Source organism: Strongylocentrotus purpuratus, unplaced genomic scaffold (genome assembly GCF_000002235.5).
Source record: "Strongylocentrotus purpuratus isolate Spur 01 unplaced genomic scaffold, Spur_5.0 spur5_scaffold_20, whole genome shotgun sequence".
NCBI classification, from domain to species: domain Eukaryota; kingdom Metazoa; phylum Echinodermata; class Echinoidea; order Camarodonta; family Strongylocentrotidae; genus Strongylocentrotus; species Strongylocentrotus purpuratus.
The window spans coordinates 21,553,782-21,576,731 of record NW_022145606.1 but is presented as its reverse complement, the minus strand read 5'-3'; the positions used below and the strand labels follow the sequence as shown (position 1 = coordinate 21,576,731).

At 35.8% G+C, this 22,950-nt stretch overlaps 1 protein-coding gene across 2 annotated transcripts; it reads left to right on the top strand.

The window, feature by feature from the left end:
- The first annotated feature begins 2,735 nt into the window (after nt 1-2,735).
- On the top strand, nt 2,736-21,324 carry LOC115927290. 2 transcript variants are annotated; one of them, XM_030993022.1, is made up of 12 exons: nt 2,736-2,786; nt 7,928-8,040; nt 8,691-8,744; nt 9,771-9,851; nt 11,202-11,270; nt 12,010-12,270; nt 13,939-14,201; nt 14,774-14,895; nt 15,632-16,025; nt 17,144-17,651; nt 19,112-19,227; nt 20,167-21,324. In XM_030993022.1, the coding sequence occupies exons 2-12, from the start codon at nt 7,962-7,964 to the stop codon at nt 20,512-20,514; spliced, it is 2,295 nt and encodes a 764-aa protein (XP_030848882.1). In that variant the 5' UTR covers nt 2,736-2,786; nt 7,928-7,961; the 3' UTR covers nt 20,515-21,324. The 2 variants fall into 2 exon arrangements, with proteins under 2 accessions (XP_030848882.1, XP_030848881.1); XM_030993021.1 differs by having other exon boundaries at nt 11,971-12,270.
- The last annotated feature ends 1,626 nt before the right edge of the window (nt 21,325-22,950 follow it).

The window sequence follows — 22,950 nt, the reverse complement described above, 5'->3', positions numbered from 1 at the left end:
CTATGATACTCTCTGGACGAAAGGATTAATCGTCAAGTTACGTAGAATTGGTCTCCAAGGAAACATATTGATTTTTTTGAGAAACTACTTGTTGAACCGTACCTTTCAAGTGCAAATAGGTAATGCCAATCGGCAATTACGCATCCTGAAAACGGTTTACCCCAGGGTAGCATTTTGAGCTCCCTCCTTTTTAATATAATGATAAGTGACATACCTTTGAGACCAGATATACATAGCTTGATTTATGCAGACGACATCGTAATTTGGGAATCAGGCCATGATGTAAAACAAAATATCCAGAACATACAACAATATCTAAACTCCTTGAACTCATGGCTCAATCCATTTGGACTTATTATGTCGGTAGAGAAAACGACTCCTATCTTATTTTCGAACAATACAAATGATGATAATTACGAGTTATATATAAGAGGTCAAAAGTTGACACCACATAAAGAGCACAAGTATCTCGGCGTCACATTTGACAAACGGATGACTTGGAGACCTCATTTATTAGATATTAGTAAAAGATGTAAAAGAAGGATTAATGTTATCAAAAGTCTAGCATACGCCAAGTGGTCTGGAGATGCTAAAGAACTAGTGATGATATATAAAGCATTAATACTATCAATTATAGACTATGGTTGCGAAGCATACAACTCGGCTACGACAAGCGCAAAAAATATGTTGAACTCAGTTCAGTACCAATCGTTATTTGTTTGTGCAGGCGCTCGGAAAGGTACATCCCTTAAAACGCTGCAAGTCGAACTAGGCGAAATGCCTTTTGATTTAAGGCGAGAAATGTTATCAATTAAACTAAGAAAACGAATCGAGAGTATGCGCAAACACCCTCTGAACGAAGATGTGAAAGATTGTTGGCAATTTAATATTCTTGGAGGTACTAACTCTAGATTAGCTTTTGGACGTAGAACCAAGGATTGTACATTAAAATTCAGTTACATACTAGAAGATCCAATGAAGTATTTTTTCAACACACCCTTTTGGAAAATACTCCCTCCCCATGTGTCATCAGAGCTAAAAGAGGTAATACGAAAACAGATATCTGTTTTGCCCAAAAACAAGCAGCCCTAGAATTGATAAATTCGAAATGGACAAATTATTTACACATATATACAGATGGATCAAGATCGCCAGATAAAGAATCTGCTGCTGCTGCATTTCATGTACCTTATTATGATGTTTCTCAATCTAAGAGACTGGCTAATTACACATCGTCTTATAGAGCAGAGATGGCCGCAATTGTACTTGCCCTGACATGGCTATTACAACTCCCAGGACTCTACACCGGGGCAGTCATCTTTTCTGATTCTTTGAGTTCACTCCAGGCCATAGAATCTCGTAAAGACGAATCTTTCATTCTTGAAATTTTAACCCTGTGTAGTCAACTAAAATACAAGGGCACCCAGGTCTATTTCGAATGGATTCCCAGTCATTGTGGTCTACAACACAATGAGATAACAGATAAGTTTGCTAAAGCAGGACTAAATAAAAATATAGAAATCAACAACGCTCTTACCAGAGCAGAATCAAATTATGTTATAAAGAAATACTACATAGAGATATGGCAAAAAAGATGGAATGAAACATCATCCCCCCTACGGGAAACGCAAACTCTAGTATCAAAAACATTTGTGTGTTACCTGAACAACAGATATCATGAAACTATTCTTCATCGCCTAAGAATGGGAAACTTAGGTTTAAATAATAATCTTTTTGAGTTGAATCAACATGAGACAGGTCATTGTCCAAACTGTGAGCACCAAAAAGAAACAGTTAAACATTTTTTATGTAAGTGCCCACTCTTTCTTATAGAGAGAGCCATGCTTATAACAGAATCTGGAATAGAAAACGAAGAATTAATCCCAATACTCCTGAAATCAACAGATATTAATCACCAACAGGCTCTGGTTAACTTCGTAGTTAGATCTAAAAGGGTACACCTGTACCCCTACTAACCACCTTGCACCGCACATAATTATTTGAGCCCAATATGTTTCGCTTTTTATAGTGAGTATACATGTACATGAAGAAGAAGAGTGAGAAAGAAGAAAAAAAAAAGAAAAAAAAGAAATTAGAAGAGAGAACTGTCTATATTAACGTTTAAAATCTTCATGTATCATGATCTGTTTTTTTTTTTTTTGGTTTTCGGTCAAAATTTTGAAGAAACACGATGGAGACGACTAGACATATTGGTGGACGTCGGAGGGCCTAGGCTCAGCATTAGGCTGAGTTGAGAAGCTTGTCACTACGTACCGTGTCCGAGTTGGTCCTTGGGCGTCCTATATAGCCGATAAGCCTTTTGCTCGCCAGCCACTGAATTCTTCATCATTAAATAAAAGTTTAGCTTTTAAAAATCCAATTTATCCAAATCTATATATCAAAAAAAGTAAATCTAATTTTAAGGAATAAAAATCCTGAGAGAAGAGGCGTAAATATTCACTTCTGAATGAAAAACGCCTATAAATTAAAACAACAACACAACAACAATTCTAAGAAGTTAATAATCCCGCACGGGCGATGTGTCGAGCTAGTTTCTAAGAAATTCCCACGGAGCGCGGCGGACATGTCTACCTACGTGTGTACTATACTTCTATAATCCCCATGTTTGGGTGTTTTGTAAACAATAGATTTCCCATCGACAGCACGTGCCGAATCTTGAATCTTGAATTTGTTGCACCCAAAAAGCTACGTTGACAGCTGTCCGAGGAGAAGAGTGATTATCTACGGTACCTTCAGAGTACTGGCGTTGCGTTGGAAAGCGAGAGGTAATTTTACAATGCTTTTTCTTTCAAGTTTTACAGTAACGTTAACTTAATTAGATAACAGTTAATGTGTTACAATTTACAAAGTGTTACAGCTACTAGTACTACCACAGTGTTTTGTTACTTAGATTCACACGTTGTGCGCTGTAGTGTACTGGGCGAGACGGAGCTAAGTTACGGTGTTAAACAGTTATTGGACTAACGTTGCTGTACTAATCCACAGTAGCTATAGACTCTGGCAATTTGGAAGTCTATTTTATGTTGGATCTAGATCTAGATCTAACTTTATGTCTAGTATTAGTAAAACTAGATCTAGTAGATCTAGAACTTAAAGGTTCTAGATCTATGTCCCTTTTGCAGCCAACCTCAAATTCTGTAGAACTTTGCAGGAATTATGAATAGGGTCTAGCCTATGTCATGTAGGCCTAGACCTATGTCCTATCTGTGAAATTTAAATGTTAGCAGTGTCCTCATATTCAAATTATGCAAGGAAACCCGTTTACTTGCTAGACTTCACTGTCAGACACTACTGAGTGAGTGACTGGCTTTTTTTTCTTCTTTGGTCATAAAATACATGAAAAGAGTTGTAAAGGGTACATGAGCATTTGTCTAGATCTAGGCCTACATCAATAACCCACTTCTTGTGATGGCCAAGATTAAACTGATTGAATCTTTGCGCAGCATAAAACGTAGACCTCTATGACCATTCGGTACAGTTGTCTGAAAATCAAGACTATTACTTTTGGGCTCTAGGCCTATAGCCCTAAAGTCGATTTGACAACTAATAGATCTAGTCGTTATTTTCCCACTTGAAGACATTTTTAAGCCCCACTTTGTTTAGGGAAGTTCTAAATTAGTATTATCTTTCAAATACAGTTGGAATTTAACTTTTTCATTTTTTTGGCCTGCAAATGGGACATAGTACCTTTAAGTAAGAAGGAATACAATGTCACTTTACAAATATGTTGACTGGGCTAGGCCACTCATACACGATGTCAATACAAAGTATAGGCCACTCATAACACGATGTCAATACAAAGTATAGGCCACTCATAACACGATGTCAATACAAAGTATAGGCCTAACAGTTAGGCCCTGGCCGAAGTTAAAGTGATCTTTTTAAAATTTGATGGTCATAGATCTAGTCTACTCATAGTTTAGATCTACAACTGTATGATGGAGGTACTTTTAATCCACGCACTTTGTTTTGAAAGGCTAAAAAGTCAAATAATTTAACATTTTTTATCAACGTTTTTTCCTCATTAAATACTAAATATTCTGAGGATCATTTATAGAGAAAACTTTGACAGGAATATTTGGTGAATGTTAACTCTCGTGTCGATTACGTGACCGCTTCAATTTTTCTTTGACAAAATCAAGCGGTACATTAATCCACACACCACAGTTTTAATACAGGAAATGAATGTATATTTTCGTTTTCTGTCTCAATGAAGTGTATTCTTGATGATTTCATGAAATCATAAAAATACAAGAAACCAATGATTTTCCCTCAAAATTGTTGTGATATCGCGATAGGCTTGTTGTTTTATTGTCTATCCAAAAAAAATGAGCGCATATAACGCGTCGCATCGCGCGTATTGAGGGATGCGTGGATTAATGTACTGCATGGATTAAGGTACCTCTACCATACTAATAATACAGTTGTTTATGAAGTCTTGAAGAATGTTGTATAAACCACAAATATTTTTTCAGGCATTTTTTATGGCAACACTTTCTTGCTGCTAACTGTGTGTTAGACTTTCGAAATTTGTGATTTTTTTTCTTCACTTTTTTGACTTGTTTAAATTTCTAGATGAGAATAGAATTATACTTTTTATAGATCTAACAAAGTTAGGTCTAGACCTACATATTACATCTAGATCTAGATCTGTTTACATTGTAGAGTATTGGCATGCACCCCCCCCCCCCAAAAAAAAAAAAGTATCTGAAAGGCCCACTTTTTTTAAAAGAACCTATTGTAATTAATGTGGACCATTTATCAGGGGAGGATTAACAGGATCCTGTTAATGAGGATTATAAAAAGCGCTTAAAATGCCCTGTTTTCAGGTAACTAGATCTATATGAAAAAATTTCCGCTCGCATTATTTGTTTAAATGAAACCAAAACTAGAATTTCATCAATTATAATATATAATTTTTACCACAAGCTTTCCTTTGATACATAGATCACCAAAAAACGCCCACTGAGTACCCCACATCAAACTGGCAAATATTTTGAAAAATAGGCATTTGCGATGTCGTCTGCTATCAAGGGTGCTGGCATGTTTATGATCTGTAGTGAGACCCCCTACATGCAAGTCTGTGACGTATATTTGGACTTTGATAACATTCCATATTACCTTTAAAATTAATTAGATCTAGATACAATTTTGATATAAAATACGCTATACAAATACATAAAAATAATATAATGATAGAAACATTATTTGTTTTACTCAAATTTTAGGTTTAAACATTGCGATAGAATAACAGTTATATTGTTAGGAAGCTTGTAACTCCCATTGTGTAAGATTGGCTGCATACCAGCATATGAATGACTAGACTTCTTTTTCATTCATTATGCAGATCGTACAGCTGATCTAACACAACGGGAGTACTGTGAAAAAAAAGTTCTTCAACAATTACATGTATGTGGATAAATTAAGATCTACAAAGCTTGCTAACATCCTCGTTCTGATTAAACAGTTAATGTCATGATTTTCATGCAGTTTTCGGGATGAACCGTTGCTAGAATTTTATTTTGAAAGGGATTTTACATATTAAATATATAAATGCAATGCAAGAGGTTTCTAACACTGCACATTTCTTTTAAATTAATATACTACACAAACAGTTCGTTTATGATTGTGAAAGACCAGTAAGGGTTTGTCCATAAATACATGTACGTCAAAAATTGGGGGGAATGGAATCATCATGGTGCCGCCCAGGGCATACCAAAATGGCTTTGAATGCTAGCGTAATATTTGGTTTACACCTTTACATGTATGGAAATATTTAAAGAGGTGATTCAGGGATCATATGAAATGTGAAAATGCTTCTTTTTGCACACAGTATGCCTTTGCGTTTTGGCTTTTGGCCCCCTTTTTATAGGAAATACATATCCTGCTCATCAGGATTTAGAGGAGTGCATGAGCCTAAAATTCCCTGTGTTCAGGTTGCTTTAAATATAAAAAAATGACCTCGTGTTTTGCGCTCGCATGATTGATTAAGAGAAGGGAGGGGTATTATACATGTATGTTCATGGAAAATTTAAACTCAAAAAGTGCAATGATTAGCCTACTTGACTTCAGGTCACTTTATGAAAATTTCCACTCACGATTTGCACTCGCATTATTTGTTTAAGGAGATACATTCCCTGTTCATGAGGATTAAAAGGAGGCACTTAAAATGCCTTGCTTTCAGGTCACTCTGAAGAAAAAATGGTTAATGTTGGATCTGCCTCTGCAAACAGTTATTTTGTATCAAAGGTCCGTTTTATCAACTTACGCACCCCCCCCCCCCTGAAAAATCCCATTTACAGGCCTGCCTTACCATACCCATATTGGCAAAAGAGTACAAGGTTATAACTAGACCGAGGTATCTGTCTTCAGATACATGTCTAGGTTATAACCTCATATAGTGGATGAGTGGTTAGATCTATAACTTTACGCCTTACCATACCCATATTAGTAAAAGAGTACAAGGTTATAACTAGACGAAGTATCTTCAGATACATGTCTAGGTTATAACCTTATACAGTGGATGAGTGGAATAGATCTATAAATCTTAAACTTTTAGTAGAAGAATACTTCAGAGTAATAAGACTAAATTAGACATACATGTTGATCTAGTTATAATACTACATCAAGTAGGCTAGATGTATATAGATCTTGACCTATACACATCATATGTATGTCCCCCCTTAATCTAAATGGCGTAACTTTTTATCAAAAAGACACTGACACTTACCTCTTGTGTTTACAGAACAATTGATGATACATTTTGGTAACAAGATCTGATGTGAATTTTTTCAATAAACTGAAGGGATTTTGTAATTTTTTTCCAATTTAGGAGGCTTGAACATTGCAATTTGTCCCCTAAAATTATGCTCACCAAACCGTGCAAAGACACAAAAAGTGTCAGGATAAGTCAGTTGCAAAGGGGTCTAACAATGGATGATAAACAACAACAGTACTTGAACTACTACACCATATAAAAGGAAATTGCCAAAATGCACCGACCCCCCCACCCCCCACCAGATAACTCTTGTGACTTTAAAGAAAATCCAATCTCAGGGCATCCAATGCCAACATAAACACTGATATTTCGGTCTAGCCTAGACTAGTCTAGATCTATGCAGGTAGTGCCTTATATGTTTTTTATTAAAAATTGAGTTTTTAATTCATGTTTAAATGTAAAACTTTGATTTATTCCCTCTGATCATACATTTAAAGATAAACTCCAGTACTGGTAAAAAAAAAAAATTAATTCTCACAGAATCAAACGAAACTTACACTGAATGTTCAAGATTACAAATAAATGACATGTGCCAAACAATTTTGGAAGAAAATGTATACTGGCTGAGTAATGAGCATAGAAAGACAAGGAAACCAAGGTAGTACCATCCCCGACACCATGTGTGTTGTCCCATATATAGCTTTCTATGTGAGTGTTTGTTACTTTACCAAGACTCGGTCAAATTTATTATGATTTTGATGACTCCAGAACCTTGCAGTGCACACCAATACTTACATGCTACATGATCAACTGTTTCTGATCCTTTCACACCTCTACTTTCACAATGCAAGCGCATTACCAGTACTAAAGTTTATCTTTAAGTTTAAGGACACTCTATGGGTTACTTGTTAAAGAATTAGAAGAACTAAACAGTTTACATTTGCCCATAGATATATACCAAACACCTGGGCCTGCGTCTACCACGTGCATGTGCATTGGGTTGCTAACATAGAGTTACATGTACATACGCAGGAACTGAGTGCGCGCACATGAATAAACGCACTTAGCACCCAAGTCGAGTTGGGTGCCGCGCGTCGAGGGTAGACCCGTTAAGTTCTTCTAACTCCTTAACCAGTAACCCATAGAGTATCGGATAAAGTTCTTTGGGGTTTATTTTATGTATTCTAGCTGTTCAAGATCTAGTGCTTCATGCTGAAGAAACATGGCTGTTTTGGATCCACTGACAGAGTTGGAGAGTGCAGCTGAGCCTGATGATGCTCTTCCAAACACACAGATGACAGGTAAGTAAATTATGGGAAAGAATTCTTAAATAATGTGCTGTAAGTGAATGCAGAAACAAATGTAGCACAGCGAAAGTTTGCAAAATGGACATAGATGAGAACTAGTAGTAGTGGGTCTTTCCATAACCTGACACCCTAACCCTAAACCCTAGGGTTAGGATTAGGTTTAGGATTAGGGTGTCGGGTTATGGAAACACCCAGTAGTAGTAGGCCTACATGTACTGTGAATTTTCAAAGATCATTGTGATAATTGTGTAAATATCTTCAGCTTTCATAGCTATTGTTCAGTGTATTTTAAATTCACAGCATATTGAATTGAATTGAATTTATAATATTAACAACAATACTATTATTTATTATCATAGTGGTGTTACATAATACATGTATGCTGTAATGTTTTGGACGATTACAATTCCTAGTTTTTTCAGAGCTTGTTTTTTCCCAAAATTGTAAACAGATTTGTTTTGATGTTGTGCAACATGGACAGAAATTGAGCTTTTACACAGTCTGTCATGTTGTCTACATGTACAATGTATCCCTCATTTCTAGGAATAGCTAAATCCTTTCATTGACCTTTCCATATAAAATAAAAGAAGAGTGCCAAACAATGTAAACCATTTAAGCAATATCATATTTATGAATGTACTTAGGTCTCCAGACAGAGCTTGAGAGTGAAGCTGATGAGGATCTACATTGTGAGACAGGTATGTTCTGGGAAAATTCCATACAATGTTTTGGGGAAAAGCAGAACAAACTTTAAAGAATGAAGAAAAACTCAAAAACTTAAACATGACTTAAAGTATCATTGAAGAGCAGAAGACTTTATTCCTGCGTTTATATTGAAGTAAAACCCCAAATTTGAATAAAACAGTTCTATAGATTTGTCTTCATTTTGTAATGCATTGACAGAATTTGAGCTTTTGCTTTGCGTGTGCATGTTTATATTCTGCGTTCTGGTATTTAAGCTTCCTTTAAATGACTTTTCCGTAAACTAAAGAAGAGTGCCAAACAATGAAAACAAAAGCAATGTCCCCTATGATGAGTAGCTATTCAGCTCATACATGTAGTATACATAGTACAATAGACAAGATTAAGTGTGCTGGTCAATGCCTTAATTGGGTCATGAAAGTGAATACCATTTTCCTATTGCATCTGATTGTACATATATATATATATATATCTGCCTTACTGTTGTCAGTGTAGAATAGGTGGCCCACTAATTTTTTACAGTTTACACTATGATTAAAATTTTGTACTTACAATTTTCACTAAAATTCTTATTTGCTACACAAAAAAGATAATTAAAAAAGTATTCAATTCTATCTAATTCAGGAATGTGTATGTTTTTACAACACCAAGACAATTTGAACTACAAAAAAAAAGGTGAAATCTGACAAGATATCATACACGTACATGTATTTGCATGTCAATAATAAATATTGCAACTTTCCATTCACATTAACATTAAAGTTTCCTGTGAGCATGTCACATAGCTTGCCTGGTCTATTCTTTTTTCCCCTTCATTTGCTATATATCCGTATTGGACAGCACAAGTACAGCTGACTGTCTGCTGTCTTTGAAAAAAATAACACCATGCATGGTTAGCAATTAGCATGGCAGGGCTTAATGTATCTGTAAAAGACAAGTATTATGCCCTTACCTACATTGTATTATGTTAAGCGTATGTGGTATACATGTACATGTACATCTTTTCATTTGAATTCCTACAGGTCCCTGGACTCCTGGTATCTTTATCACTGAACTTGAGAGTGATGCAGATGAGGATGCTTGCCATATTCCAAGGAAAAGGGGTTAGTGTAACATCACTTATGAGTAATTGGTGTTCAATAAAGCTGTATGAAATTTTGGGTGAATTGACACTTGGTCTACTCTCACTTTGTCTAATGCCCGTTTGGTCTCATCCCACATTGTCTAATATCCCATTTTGTCTATAACCAGTTGGTCTAATAACCATTTGGTCTAATTGCCACTTAATCCATTTCCTATTTCTTCTAATTCCCAGTTAGGCTATCCCATTTCGTCTAATACCCTCTTGGTCTAACACCACTTAGTCTATCTGATTAGATGAACTGGTAATAGACCAGATGATCTTTTGGCAAAATGGGGAAAAGTATTATAGACAAAATGGTAGTTAGACCATTTGATAATTAGACAAAATGACAATCAGCCTTAGTGGGAATTAGTCCAAGTGATGATTGGACCAAACGGCAATTAGACCAAAGTGATAGTAGACCAAATGGGTTTAGCCATGTTAGTGTTAGATGATGTGGGAATTAGACCAACTGGTAGTAGACCAAGTGGATATGAACCAAATTTTGAACCATGAGCTTATTTCAAGTCAATTGTTATCCATATTGTGACTGGGCCTTTTATTTTATTTGAGGGCAGGAAATGACCTGGGATGGGTGTCAATACCATACATGTATGTGCTAGACATTGAACAATTTAAATGATTCTGTTAGAAAAAGAGTATTTGTTGAGTAATCAGCATAATAACCAAGGCATGATGTAGAAAGACTGTAATTTGATCAGTATTGACCAGTTGTTTTTTAGCTAGTAGTCAATATTTGATGATATTTTTGCTAGCCTAAAAAAAGCTAGTACACACATCTCAAAGCAGTCAATATATCTATATTATATCTTCAAAAATATTTGTGTTACCAATCTGGTATTAAAAAAATGAGCTTACCCTGTTCTTTCATCCAACTGGCATGTCATTAGGGCTAAATGAGGCTAAATTTCTTTGAAAAAACTTCACATTTTAGCAAAAATTGATGTTAATCTTGGCCAAAACGGTTCATATTTTTGGCTCACTTTTTCTCACCACAAACATTTTAGATAAGACTTGTTATGCCTCCACCTCTGCCTCATGTTTTCGGGTTGTCCGTCCGTACCCCCTACCCCCCCCCCCCTACCCCCCATTGGACAAAGCATGTTTTTATGTGTGTTGGTTTGAATTTTTTTTGTTAATCGGGGTCTACCAAAATCCTGCGCCTGCAACCCCCCCCCCCCCCCCCCCCCTTAGCAAAAAGCTAAGTTGAGTCAATTAAGATTTTTGTATCCATTTATACTGCAACATAATGATAATGATTATACAAGATATAGTTAAGTCATTCTTCATTTTTTATATCATTGCACAGGAAAAAAGAGAAGACATGTGACATTTCAACTGGAATCATCATGCAGTGATCAAGAGCAGAAAAAAAGAGGTACTTACTCAAACAATCTGATATAACAAAGTAATTCTTAAGGGTCTTTCCAACATTTGCCCCTGCGGTAAATAAGTTTGCACATTGACCCCCCCAAAATGGCGTGTAAACCGGGCAATCAAGATGAGCAATACGCATCGCAACAATGCAACATCCCATTTTCCTGGCATGTGATTGGTCAAATATTTTTGCCTCCAGGAACCAAAATAAAAATTGCTTAGGTTTTGATTGGAGGAGATGCTTCTTCGTATGTGAACAGTCTGATAGGTTTATTACTGCATCGTTTTCTCATTTACCGCGGGGGCAAATGTTGAGGAGGTTTACCTGCTCTTATGAGAACGGCCCTTTATTATAGTAGACGGCAGTTTTTTAATGAACCATGTAAGTACATGTATGATATTATTTAGAAAATGTTACCATGGCAATCGCCAAAGACTTCTGTAGGTAAATGGTAACAAGTGGATTTGACAACGGGATATTTCAATTTTGCATGGCGATCCAAATTATATTGTACTTCAAAGCAAGTAAAGTCCTTCAGAAGTTGCAACTTGAATAAATTTTGAGAATTTTACTTCATTCCATTCATACATGTACATAAGCTGGCTATGCCGCACAAAGATTTGGTTATTCTTGTAGGCTTTCATGCCTGTTTACAACAATGGAGACGTAACTGCTTTGTTTTTTACTTCCCCTTTTGCAGTTAGAACTGGTCATCAGACATTTATAACTGTCCTTGCAGGAAGATGTTGTTCAACAGATTGTCTGGCAAGAGTCACACGAGCAGATGCAGCTGCAGCTCGGATCGCTTTTAAGGAAAAGTCGCTGGGTGATCAGAGGACATGGCTGATGGAGTACTTCAGAACCCACTCTTCTCGGTCTGAAAATGAAAGTCTCCAATTCTCCTACAACATCGGTTTGGAGCAGGTGTGTGCCACAGCCTGGCATCAAGTCGTTGGAATTGTGAGGTCAAGATTCTACTACTGGCAGAAGCAGTTCAGAGGTGAGGTTCATATTTCAAAACAGTTTCTTTGAAAATTCATGGCCTTTGTACATAATGTACTGGGCAAAAAATGTACATAAACCCTAAAAGAATCTCCCATATTCATCCAACGTATTATTGTCCTTTTTTGTTTATAGAAAGCTTGCAGGTAGTTAAACTTGAAATACAGAGTGACTGTTGGTCATTCTTATTGGTTTGGCTAAAACTCTTTTTTCCTGGCTCATTTGTATGATATAAACCTCTCACAAAATTATAGGTAAAATTTCTTGTTTTGATATCTCAAAATCATTTGAAATAAGTTCATCTTCAGAAGAATATGAGAATACTGCATTGGCATTCAATCAGAATTGATATCAATTAAACACAATCTTATCTCTAAACAAATGAAGAATTCACTGTTGACAAAAATGCATTTTGCAAGATTTGACTTTCTACTTGGTCAGATATTCAGGTGTCCTGCATATTCCATGATTACATTATAAAAATTGGGCATCATTGTCTAGGGGAATGAACAGGCTTTCCAATGGTGCCAAACTGAAGTATCATTTAATCATTTAATACAACGAGAGATACCCTTTCTCAAACTTGAATTGCAGAACTTTTTGTGAGGGGTTTTCGTGTACGACAGCTGCATTATCTTTCATTACTCTTATGTAGCTTTAACACTTACTGTACTGGGGGGTGGGGGGCATCAGCCCACCCCTGCATTTTCGGGGATTGTGCTGTAACCGCTATTTGCTGTTTTTGGAAATCAGTAGGATGCGAATGCTAGAGAGTTACCTGACCTTTTGTGACCAAAGGTCAAGCCGAAAATTGAAATTTTTGTCATCTTGTCTACCAAACAAATGGCAAAGTGAAGTTTCTTGTTTGGGTCTATGAATCAGTAATGTTTCATTCTTTAGACTAGATTTATCATTTACTCAAACTGTAAATTGATCCAGATAATGATCTTAAGTATAAGAAGTCCTAAAACAATAAAATACATAAGAATTGAAAAACAGTAAAATACATTAGAAATTCATAATGGGGCGCCCAGTGTCAAATCTGACAGACATGGCGCAGTACAAATGGCCGTTATTATATTATTATTATTATAAAACAAGTATATGGACAATTCAATTATATGATAATGTCAAATAGGCTTTTAAGAAACTTTTTGCCAAAAAATAAACTCTGTAAAAGCAGCACAGCATTTATGTTCCTTGAGCAAGGCACTTTGTCTACATTGCTTCACCTTACCCAGGTGTTAAAATGGGTACCCTGTAGGATGCGAACGCAATGCAGTTGAATTGGCATTGTGTGCGCCTAATAGGTGACCAGCTGGAATGCTCCCCAGGGAGAGGAGATTGTGCACTGTAAATGCTGTTTTTTTTTTGTAATTGAATCCAATGACTGGGGCAATAATATGCTGTGAGCGCTTTGGTCTTAACTCGTAAAGCGCTTTATAAGAGACTGGTATTATTATTATTTATTTATGTAATTCATAATAAAAAACATATTCATGAATAGAATTTGCATAAATGACAAAATAAGCAATTTTCAGCCAAAAATATAGGTAAGGTCTCTTCCTTTGCGCAATATCTGAGGCGCATGCCGAGTTTTGTGGTGATCAGCCATTTTCGATATTTCTAGTTATTTCCATGCATGCATTTAATTTGTTGTGAATAGATGGACTGCTATACCCATTGCCTGCTAACTGCTTGAGGAAAGGACACAAGATTAACAAAACCCTAAACGCGAAGACAGAACTTAATGCATTTGCTCGTTCCTATGGAGACCGAATGCCTGACAGAGAGTCTGTAAACCTTCCACATGGGTTCACAAAGCGAGAGGTGTATAGAAGAATACGACAAGATAATGCTGAGGTTTGTTCTGAGACTCACTTCAAAAGGATTTGGAGAAAGGAAGAGCAGCACATCACAATCCCCAAGGTATTGTAAATTCCATTGACCCTAAACTGTACTGGATGGGAGTGAGTGGGGCGGGACGCTCAAAAGCTCTAAACATAGGTTGTTGCATACCATAATCAAAACCGCCATGTTTTCAGCAATGCCACTTCATTACTTTTTATTTTGACACTACACTACCGTAAGTTTTTGCAAAAACAGACAATTCTTTTATAGTGTCATATGACCCATCATGATTTCAGGTCAGTTTGTGTACAAAACATATTGCAGTTTTAATGCACTCCAAATGGGCCAATCGCCACAAAATTATGCAGAGATTTTGCCATTAGTTTCGCGGAAATTTGCTTATTTTATCAATAATGCTAATTTATGCAAATTATACCCCCGGTACAGTTAGGGTTAGACATAGATGAATTTATGATTCTTAGCCAGACGAAATCTGTTAAATTCCTGAGGCCTCTTGTATCTTTGTGTCAATATATTATTATATTAGTCTTATAACATCTACATTTATATGCATCAAGAAAACACATCCATAACATTAATTTTGTAATTAACAATCCTTCTCTTTGATATTTTTCTTTTTTTCTTTATAGGTGAACCGCTTCTCTAAGTGCGATGTGTGCACAGAGCTGAAAATGAAGCTTGGCAAGACAAACGACAAAGATGTTCGAAGACAATTGATTGCACAACATCAAAAACATGTAGAGAAACAAAGGTACAGCAAACTTTGATTAAAGCTTGAAGTTAATGTTGTAATTGATTTTGATGTACTTTTTTTTCTTTTAAGCATTTAGAATGAGGTGATCTGTGATCCAGTATTTTAAGTGCAACAAATGACAACCATGGATGTATTTTACATGTAGCTACAATATACAACTAGAGCTATGTCATTATATGCTTTCCTCATAGAAGTGAATATTTCAACAAAGATTTTGAAGGAGACAAAAACCGAGAAAGCTTAGAGGAATACTCAGGCTCCAAGATAAGTTGCTTTAAATAGAAGCGGCAAAATTGGAGAAAAATAACAGAACAAATTAAAAAATTGGACAACAAATATTAGCAATAAGAGAGTAATGAAATTCTTAATGGAAAAAAACAACAACAATGTTAATATATTTGAATAGGTGACCACAATAAAATATGGGCATTTGAACTGCCTATACGGATGTTTGGTTCTAATCAGTGGATATTTGACGTGAAAAGCCTATAGTAGAAGAAAAATACAATAGTAGGGAAAACAGGAGAAGAAATGTAGGCACAAGTTCATTACTTTAAAAAAGTATATTGGTCACAATTAAGTATCATTGATATAGACGTAAACCTAGCCAAGTCTCAGATAACACATTCAAATTACAATTTACTCGTGTATTTAAGGCATTAGTATTGGTTTTGTGATCAAAACTTCTAAGCATAGCATGACTCCTCATTGCTCTTTACCTTCTTTTCAGCAGCAGTGAGAGACAAAAATATTACAAACACATCCGCAAAGCGAAGTCACAGCCAGAGAAATACATGAGTGTAATCATCGATGGGATGGATCAGCACTGCACATCAATACCGCAACTCCATCCAACACCTAAAGCTCTGAGCTACAATGATCAACTGCACACTCACATCACCGGTGCACTTGTTCATGGAAGAGGTCAACACGCCTACATCGATTTTAACGAGTACCCACATGACAGCAACCTAACCATTAATATCCTGCTCAACATCCTGGTCCGTTATGCCGACTCTCTTCCACCAGTCCTCTACCTACAGCTGGACAACACTTCTAGGGAGAATAAGAATCGACATCTCTTTTCTTTTCTGTCCCTGCTCCTTGAACTCAATATCTTCAAGAAGGTAATGTTTAATACATGTTCTTTTTAGTAATTAATTGTCAATATAAGTATTCAGTCTGTAATGATGCTTTATTTAATCGCAAAATGAAAAGGAAATTTTGTTTATTTGAACTTGTATTGGATGGATAAGAGAATGCCTTTGTCTTGGAGGTTCTTTTCAGAATCATGTAAAGGACGAGTCAGAAATAATGATATACCTCGGAAATTGCCCATTGTTTGAGAATAAACATTATAAATATTCACTTTTGTCAGAAAACTATTCACAGTTGACAGTAAATTAAAGTAACTTGGTAAAAACCCAATTGCACCAAAACCTTGGGTTTAAAAGTACATGATATTTTGTGAAGGGATATGTAAATATAAAAATGTTTGACATGTACTGGTAGAGTACACTTTCCCGCTGCATGCAGTACCATTGCTGTTGGGCATCTATTCATGAAACAGTGTTTGAAAGTGGGTCAAACCCACTCTCTCGAAGTTGTAGTGTGAGCAGGAGAGAACAACGATGCAGAAAGAGTGTGAAAAAAAAGAGAAAATATTCATGATTACAAATTATTTTCACCATGGCAAATTTCCAAGGTGAATCATTATTTCTGACTCACTTTTTATGATGGGGGATTTTGCGCTATTGTATTGTTGCATATCTTCAGTTGATCCTCTGTTTTAATCTATCAAATACATTTACTGCCCAAAATGTCTGATATGTGTAGGCATCATAGGGTTAAAAAAAGATATTGTGACTTAGAATTATTTACTTTACACAGATACATGTATACCAATGGTAAATAGTGTTTTGGGTTTTTTGTTGTTGGTCGTAGCCTATTATTCTCGGAAAGATTGAACCCTATGAACGGGAAAGAGGTAGTGCACATTAGAAACCATGGGCAATATAAAGTTGTCATCTTTGTCATCAGTGTACATATGATTTGTAAAGCGTAAACAAAAACAAGCTTTGATAAATATGTTTTTTGTTAGATAAATGTTCTGATAAATGAAGAAAAATTTCAATTGAATAAATTATCCCTCATGCTTATTGGGTTGTATCATTGAGGAATGTCCCTAAAATTCAATTTATTCCATACTGTTGTTCACCTTATAACGTTTATTGTTTGCATTTAGATCAAAGTTGGCTTCTTGATGGTCGGTCACACACATGAGGACATCGACCAGTTCTTTTCAAGGATTGCAACTCACTTGAAGAAAAGGAGCACCCCATCTTTTCCAAAACTTCTGCAAGCTATTCCCGCCGCTTTCCACAAAGCTCACTGCCCTACAACAGCGGAGCGCATCTTACACCTCTTTGATGTTCGCAAATGGCTTCTTCCCCATCAACACAGCATGTGCTATCACAGTAAACCACACATATTCAAATTCGCACTGCACCAAGGAAAAGCCACCCTACAAACAAAAGACTGGTCAACTACACCACATTGGAGAGACACCACTGGCATCAACCACATCCTGTCATCACATCCAGACGGACAACCAACATTGGTAGAGAAGTCATTTGCGGACATCAATATCATACATCTACCAGACAAGCTCCAGCCATACTTGGAAGAAGTAGACATTGAGGCATGGAGGTCCCTCTATGAGCTACTCACCTTGGAAGAGGAGGAGAATGAAGGTATCATTTCTGTCATTTTTTAAACTTCCAAAATTGATGGTGTTATGGTATTTTTTTCCATCACCTATGAAACATTGAAAAATACAATGTAGCATCTTCAAGCTTTATGGCCCAAAACTTTGACAATTTGTATTGAAGTCTTGACTGTTACACCCCTTCATGGCACAATTCACAAAAAAATCTTAATAGCGAACTAGGCTAGTGGGACACAAAAATATTGGTTTATCTAATGCATATAACCATTGACTACAAATCAAATGGATGGTGGTCTATAGAAAAAAGAGGAATGGCTGTTTTACAGAGAGCCAGCAAATTACGCGCCAATTTATGATATTTGATTGCCTCTCACAAGGGAGCAGCTGAGTCAGCAGCATAGATAAACCTGAGAGGATATTTTTGAGTTTTTCTCCACTCATTCTTTAAAAATTTTTTTTTTTAGAGATAGATATTATGGTATTGCTATTTTTCGAGATTTAACCCTATAGCCTGGATGAGGGGGGGGGGGGTGGGGGGTGGGGGGGGGGGGGAAGGGGGACTAATTTGGCCCCCCCTTAAAACATTTTTTACAATAACTATTTAAAGCGAAGACATTCTGCGCTGAAATTTCATGACTTTTTTCCTTCACATCTCGCGCAACAACGCCCGGGCATGCAGTTCCTATGCTACACATAATTTTGTACATGTACTTGCACATCGGACCCAAAATAGCTCAAAAACGTGGTTTCTTGTAGAATTTCAATACAAATTGTGTATTAGCTAATATTTTTAAATGTATTATTATATCTGCTTTCACAGATTGAAATCTATTTCGTTTATGCTAGTTATGATCGCATAAGTGTTGCCAACAAATTTCATTGAAAAAACAATAAAAATGAAAAGGTCGAAAAACAGAGAAATTAAAAAAACAATGAAATACATAACTTAATTTTGATACTGGATTTTTTTTTAAAGTACGCTTGTTAAGAATAATACATAGAGTGTCTAGATCAAAAGAACAGCACATTTCGAGCTGTTTTGAGTGATTTAGAGCAAAAAAGGTCTAATTTCATGCTTAAATTAGCATAATTAGCATAATCGATTAAACAAAATATTTTTCAGAGAGATTAATATACGATTTTGGAGATTATGTTGCAGGTGACGATTTCATCACGATCAGGCAGTTGAGGGGCGAGATCTCGGGGGGGGGGGGGGGGGGCTAAAGCACCCCCCCCCCCCCTTTGACACTGCATAGCCCGGGCTATATAGGGTTTTAAAAAAATATATATATGACCTTTCAAGAGATTAGGTCATAGTATCATTAGATAAAACGATTATTATTCCAAGAATTTGCCACTATATGTTTATATAACTGGATGAAGGTAATAACAACCTATCTAGCTGGCTGATCATAAACTTTGATATTTTAGCACACTGTTTCTTACATCAGGGCTATAATACATTTCCTTTGTGTGTTTTAACAGAAGATTCAACAGTGAGATGGCCTATATGCGATCTACTGATAATGGCCAAACAACCAACTGACAGACCACAGCTTGAGGAGCATGCTTGCAACACAGAGGATGAAACATTCAGACAGGTACATGTTTCATTAATATGTCCCTTAATTAAGACAAAGATATTGTGAACCATATTTAGTATTAAATGTATTTTAATCGTTATTTACAACTTGAGTTGCTTTCTAAAAAAAAAAAATGTAAATCATCTACAATGCTGCATGACTAACACACTCAGCTTAATTGCATCTTGAGTGCAACATTATTCCCTAACAGAATTTACACTCTGTATAGTCTTCACACAAGATCTAGCCCCTAATATATATACATGTAAGCCCTTGCATAATTCCAGTCATTACAGTAATTACAAGTCATGCCGAGTATTTTGGGGTCAGGTCATGTCAGGTAAAGATTAGCTTTGGGTACTAGTGATTGCTATACGCTTGTGCATTAGTTGCAAAAGTCTTCCCAAATTTTTGTTGTTTTTGTTGTTTCTTGTTTGTTTTTTTTTCTTAAACATCAATGTGAGCACCTCAAAAAATTGTAGTTATCTGCATTTACGTAATCGTAGGTATCGCACATCTGCATTTCTGCATTGAATTGCTACAATACACAGACAATGGGAAAATCGTCAATTTGCACGTTACCCGATGGTCAAAACTTTTTATATTTGGCATCAAAAGATGCGCAAGACTCTATGCTATAAAGTCATGAAAGCTCCCGGCACAAAAAAAAAATATCCTTAAACATATCCCGGTGAACGTACAGCCCTTTTAGGGTTAATTGAAAATCAAAAAATACAAAAATAGTAGAAGTTTCAACAATATTTTCTGATTTTATAAAAGAAAATTATTTATTAGGTTTCAGAAAGAATTACTATAATAATATGTTTATATGTTGTAAATAAAGTGTACATAAGGAATTGTCTTGAATCACTGATAATGTATGTAGTGGCACTACACTATTCGTTTTCAATTCACTTTCTTATTTTATTTATTTTACTTTCTTTTTCTTTTTGTTAGGTTCACATAGGACCCAAAGTAAAGGAACAGAGGACAGAAGTTAGGGAGAGAGACATGGTGGCAACATATCTCCCAGAGTACTCGACACACTGGCCTCAAGTTGGCTGCATTCGCAGTGTACATGAAGACAAGTCCCTACAGATCGAGTGGTACACAGGAACCTTGACTTCTAAGTGGAAGGAGGTAAAGGTACCAGTCAAAGGACAAAAGGGCAGGAAACAGCTTTGGGTTGAGACTATTGATTCTAGTTCTGTGATTCTCCCTCCTTTCTCACTGACTGCTGGAGAAAAACTTCCTCTTCAAACAGTGAATGGTTTGAGAGAGAAGCACAGTAGCTATTTTCAGTAGCTTTGTAGATCCTAGCTTAATTGGGCCATTGTAATTGCCTTAGCTATCAAATAATTGAGCAAAATAGTAGGCCTATTGGTTTCAATAAAATTGGAGTAATATTTTTTGGGGGTGGGGGCTGTGAAGCACAAGTGGAGGAGCTTTTTAATTTCACCAGAGGGTCCTTAGTACAAATCTTAGTTGCATGAGATTTACAATCTATATGATTTAAACAGATGTAATTTTATCTTTTTTAATATTACTGTAATATTTTGAATTGAAAACTTACAAGCTTATTCCGCTGCCAGACATGGCCGGATCAGAAAATGTACAAGTAACGGATGGTACTTTTGTTTAATCCGTCATGCGGCTGTCACACTTGAGGAACGGATGTCGTTTTTTGGCATCGGTTGATATCCGTTAAAATGGTTTCATGTCCTTTTTGTCTCGCCTGCGTAGCAGGAGCCAGGCATAGGCGTCACTTTTTACACCGGCGGTGTCGGCGTCAACAATTATGTTGTACACCCAATAACTTTCTATATCTTCGAGCTAGGATCACCAAATTCTTACCAGTGGTACATTTCTTGAAGACTCAGGTCAAGTTCGAATATGGGTCATGGTCGACAAAGTTCAAAGGTCAAAAGGTCAATGAACTTAATATACAAAGCTGTACTTATGCTGTACACACAATAACTCTCCACAGCTTTGAAGTAGAATCGTGAAATTCATACCAGTGGTACATCTCTTGAAGACTCAGATCAAGTTTGAATATGGGCGATATCCGACAAAGGTGAAAGGTCAAAAGTTGTTGTTGTTGTTTTCCAGTTTTTACGGCACTGTCAAAAAGTCTATGAACTTTTTATTAAAAGCATAGTACACACAATAACTTTCCATAGTTTTGATCAAGGATTGCCAAATTCACACCAGTGGTACATCTCTTGTAGACTCGGGTCAAGTTCGAATATGGGTCACTCGTGTTCAACAAAGTTCAAAGGTTAAAAGGTCATTGAACTTAACATACAAAGCTGTATACACACAATAACTTTCCACAGCTTTGAAGTAGGATCGCCAAATTCATACCAGTGGTACATCTCCTGTCTGGTAAAAACTTATACGATTCAGAGAACAAGTGTCATGTATAAACTTATACAATTTAGAGAAGAAGTGCCATGTATAAACTTATACGCTTTAGAGAACAAGTGTCATGTATAAACTTATACGCTTTAGAGAAGAAGTGCCTTGTATAAACTTATACGCTTTAGAGAACAAGTGTCATGTATAAACTTATACGATTCAGATAACAAGTGTCATGTATAAATTTATACGATTCAGAGAATAAGTGTCATGAATAAACTTATACGCTTTAGAGAACAAGTGTCTCGTATAAATCTATACGATTCAGAGAACAAGTGTCATGTATAAATTTATACGCTTTAGAGAACAAGTGACATGTATAAATTTATACGATTCAGAGAACAAGTGTTATGTATAAACTTATACGCTTTAGAGAACAAGTGTCATGTATAAATTTATACGATTCAGAGAACAAGTGTCATGTATAAATTTATACGATTCAGAGAACAAGTGTTATGTATAAACTTATACGCTTTAGAGAACAAGTGTCATGTATAAATTTATACGATTCAGAGAACAAGTGTCATGTATAAATTTATACGCTTTAGAGAACAAGTGTCATGTATAAATTTATACGATTCAGAGAACAAGTGTCATGTATAAACTTATACGATTCAGAGAACAAGTGTCATGTATAAACTTATACACTTTCGAGAAGAAGTGCCATGTATAAACTTATACGCTTTAGAGAACAAGTGTCAAGTATAAATTTATACGATTCAGAGAACAAGTGTCATGAATAAATTTATACGCTTTAGAGAACAAGTGTCATGTATAAATTTATACGATTCAGAGAACAAGTGTCATGTATAAATTTATACGCTTTAGAGAACAAGTGTCATGTATAAATTTATACGCTTTAGAGAACAAGTGTCATGTATAAACTTATACGCTTTAGAGAACAAGTGTCATGTATAAATTTATACGATTCAGAGAACAAGTGTCATGTATAAACTTATACGCTTTAGAGAACAAGTGTCATGTATAAACTTATACGATTCAGATAACAAGTGTCATGTATAAACTTACACGTTTTTAAAATCTCATTGATATGTATTTAGTTGATTAATTCATTGAATTAATCAATATATATGTATTTGAATTTTGATACAGTATACATGTACATGTAACATATATTGATGGAAAAATAAAGGATACCAATGAATATTCATTGGTTTTATTTAATTGGAATCAGTTGTGTAATGCAGTTCAATTTAATGCTCTGAAAACAGTGACTAAGTTAGAGTTTGCAGAGAGTGTTGACATGTGTTAATGAAAAGAAGCTTGATTCATTATTTTTGTAAACCTTTCTTTCCACCTGAT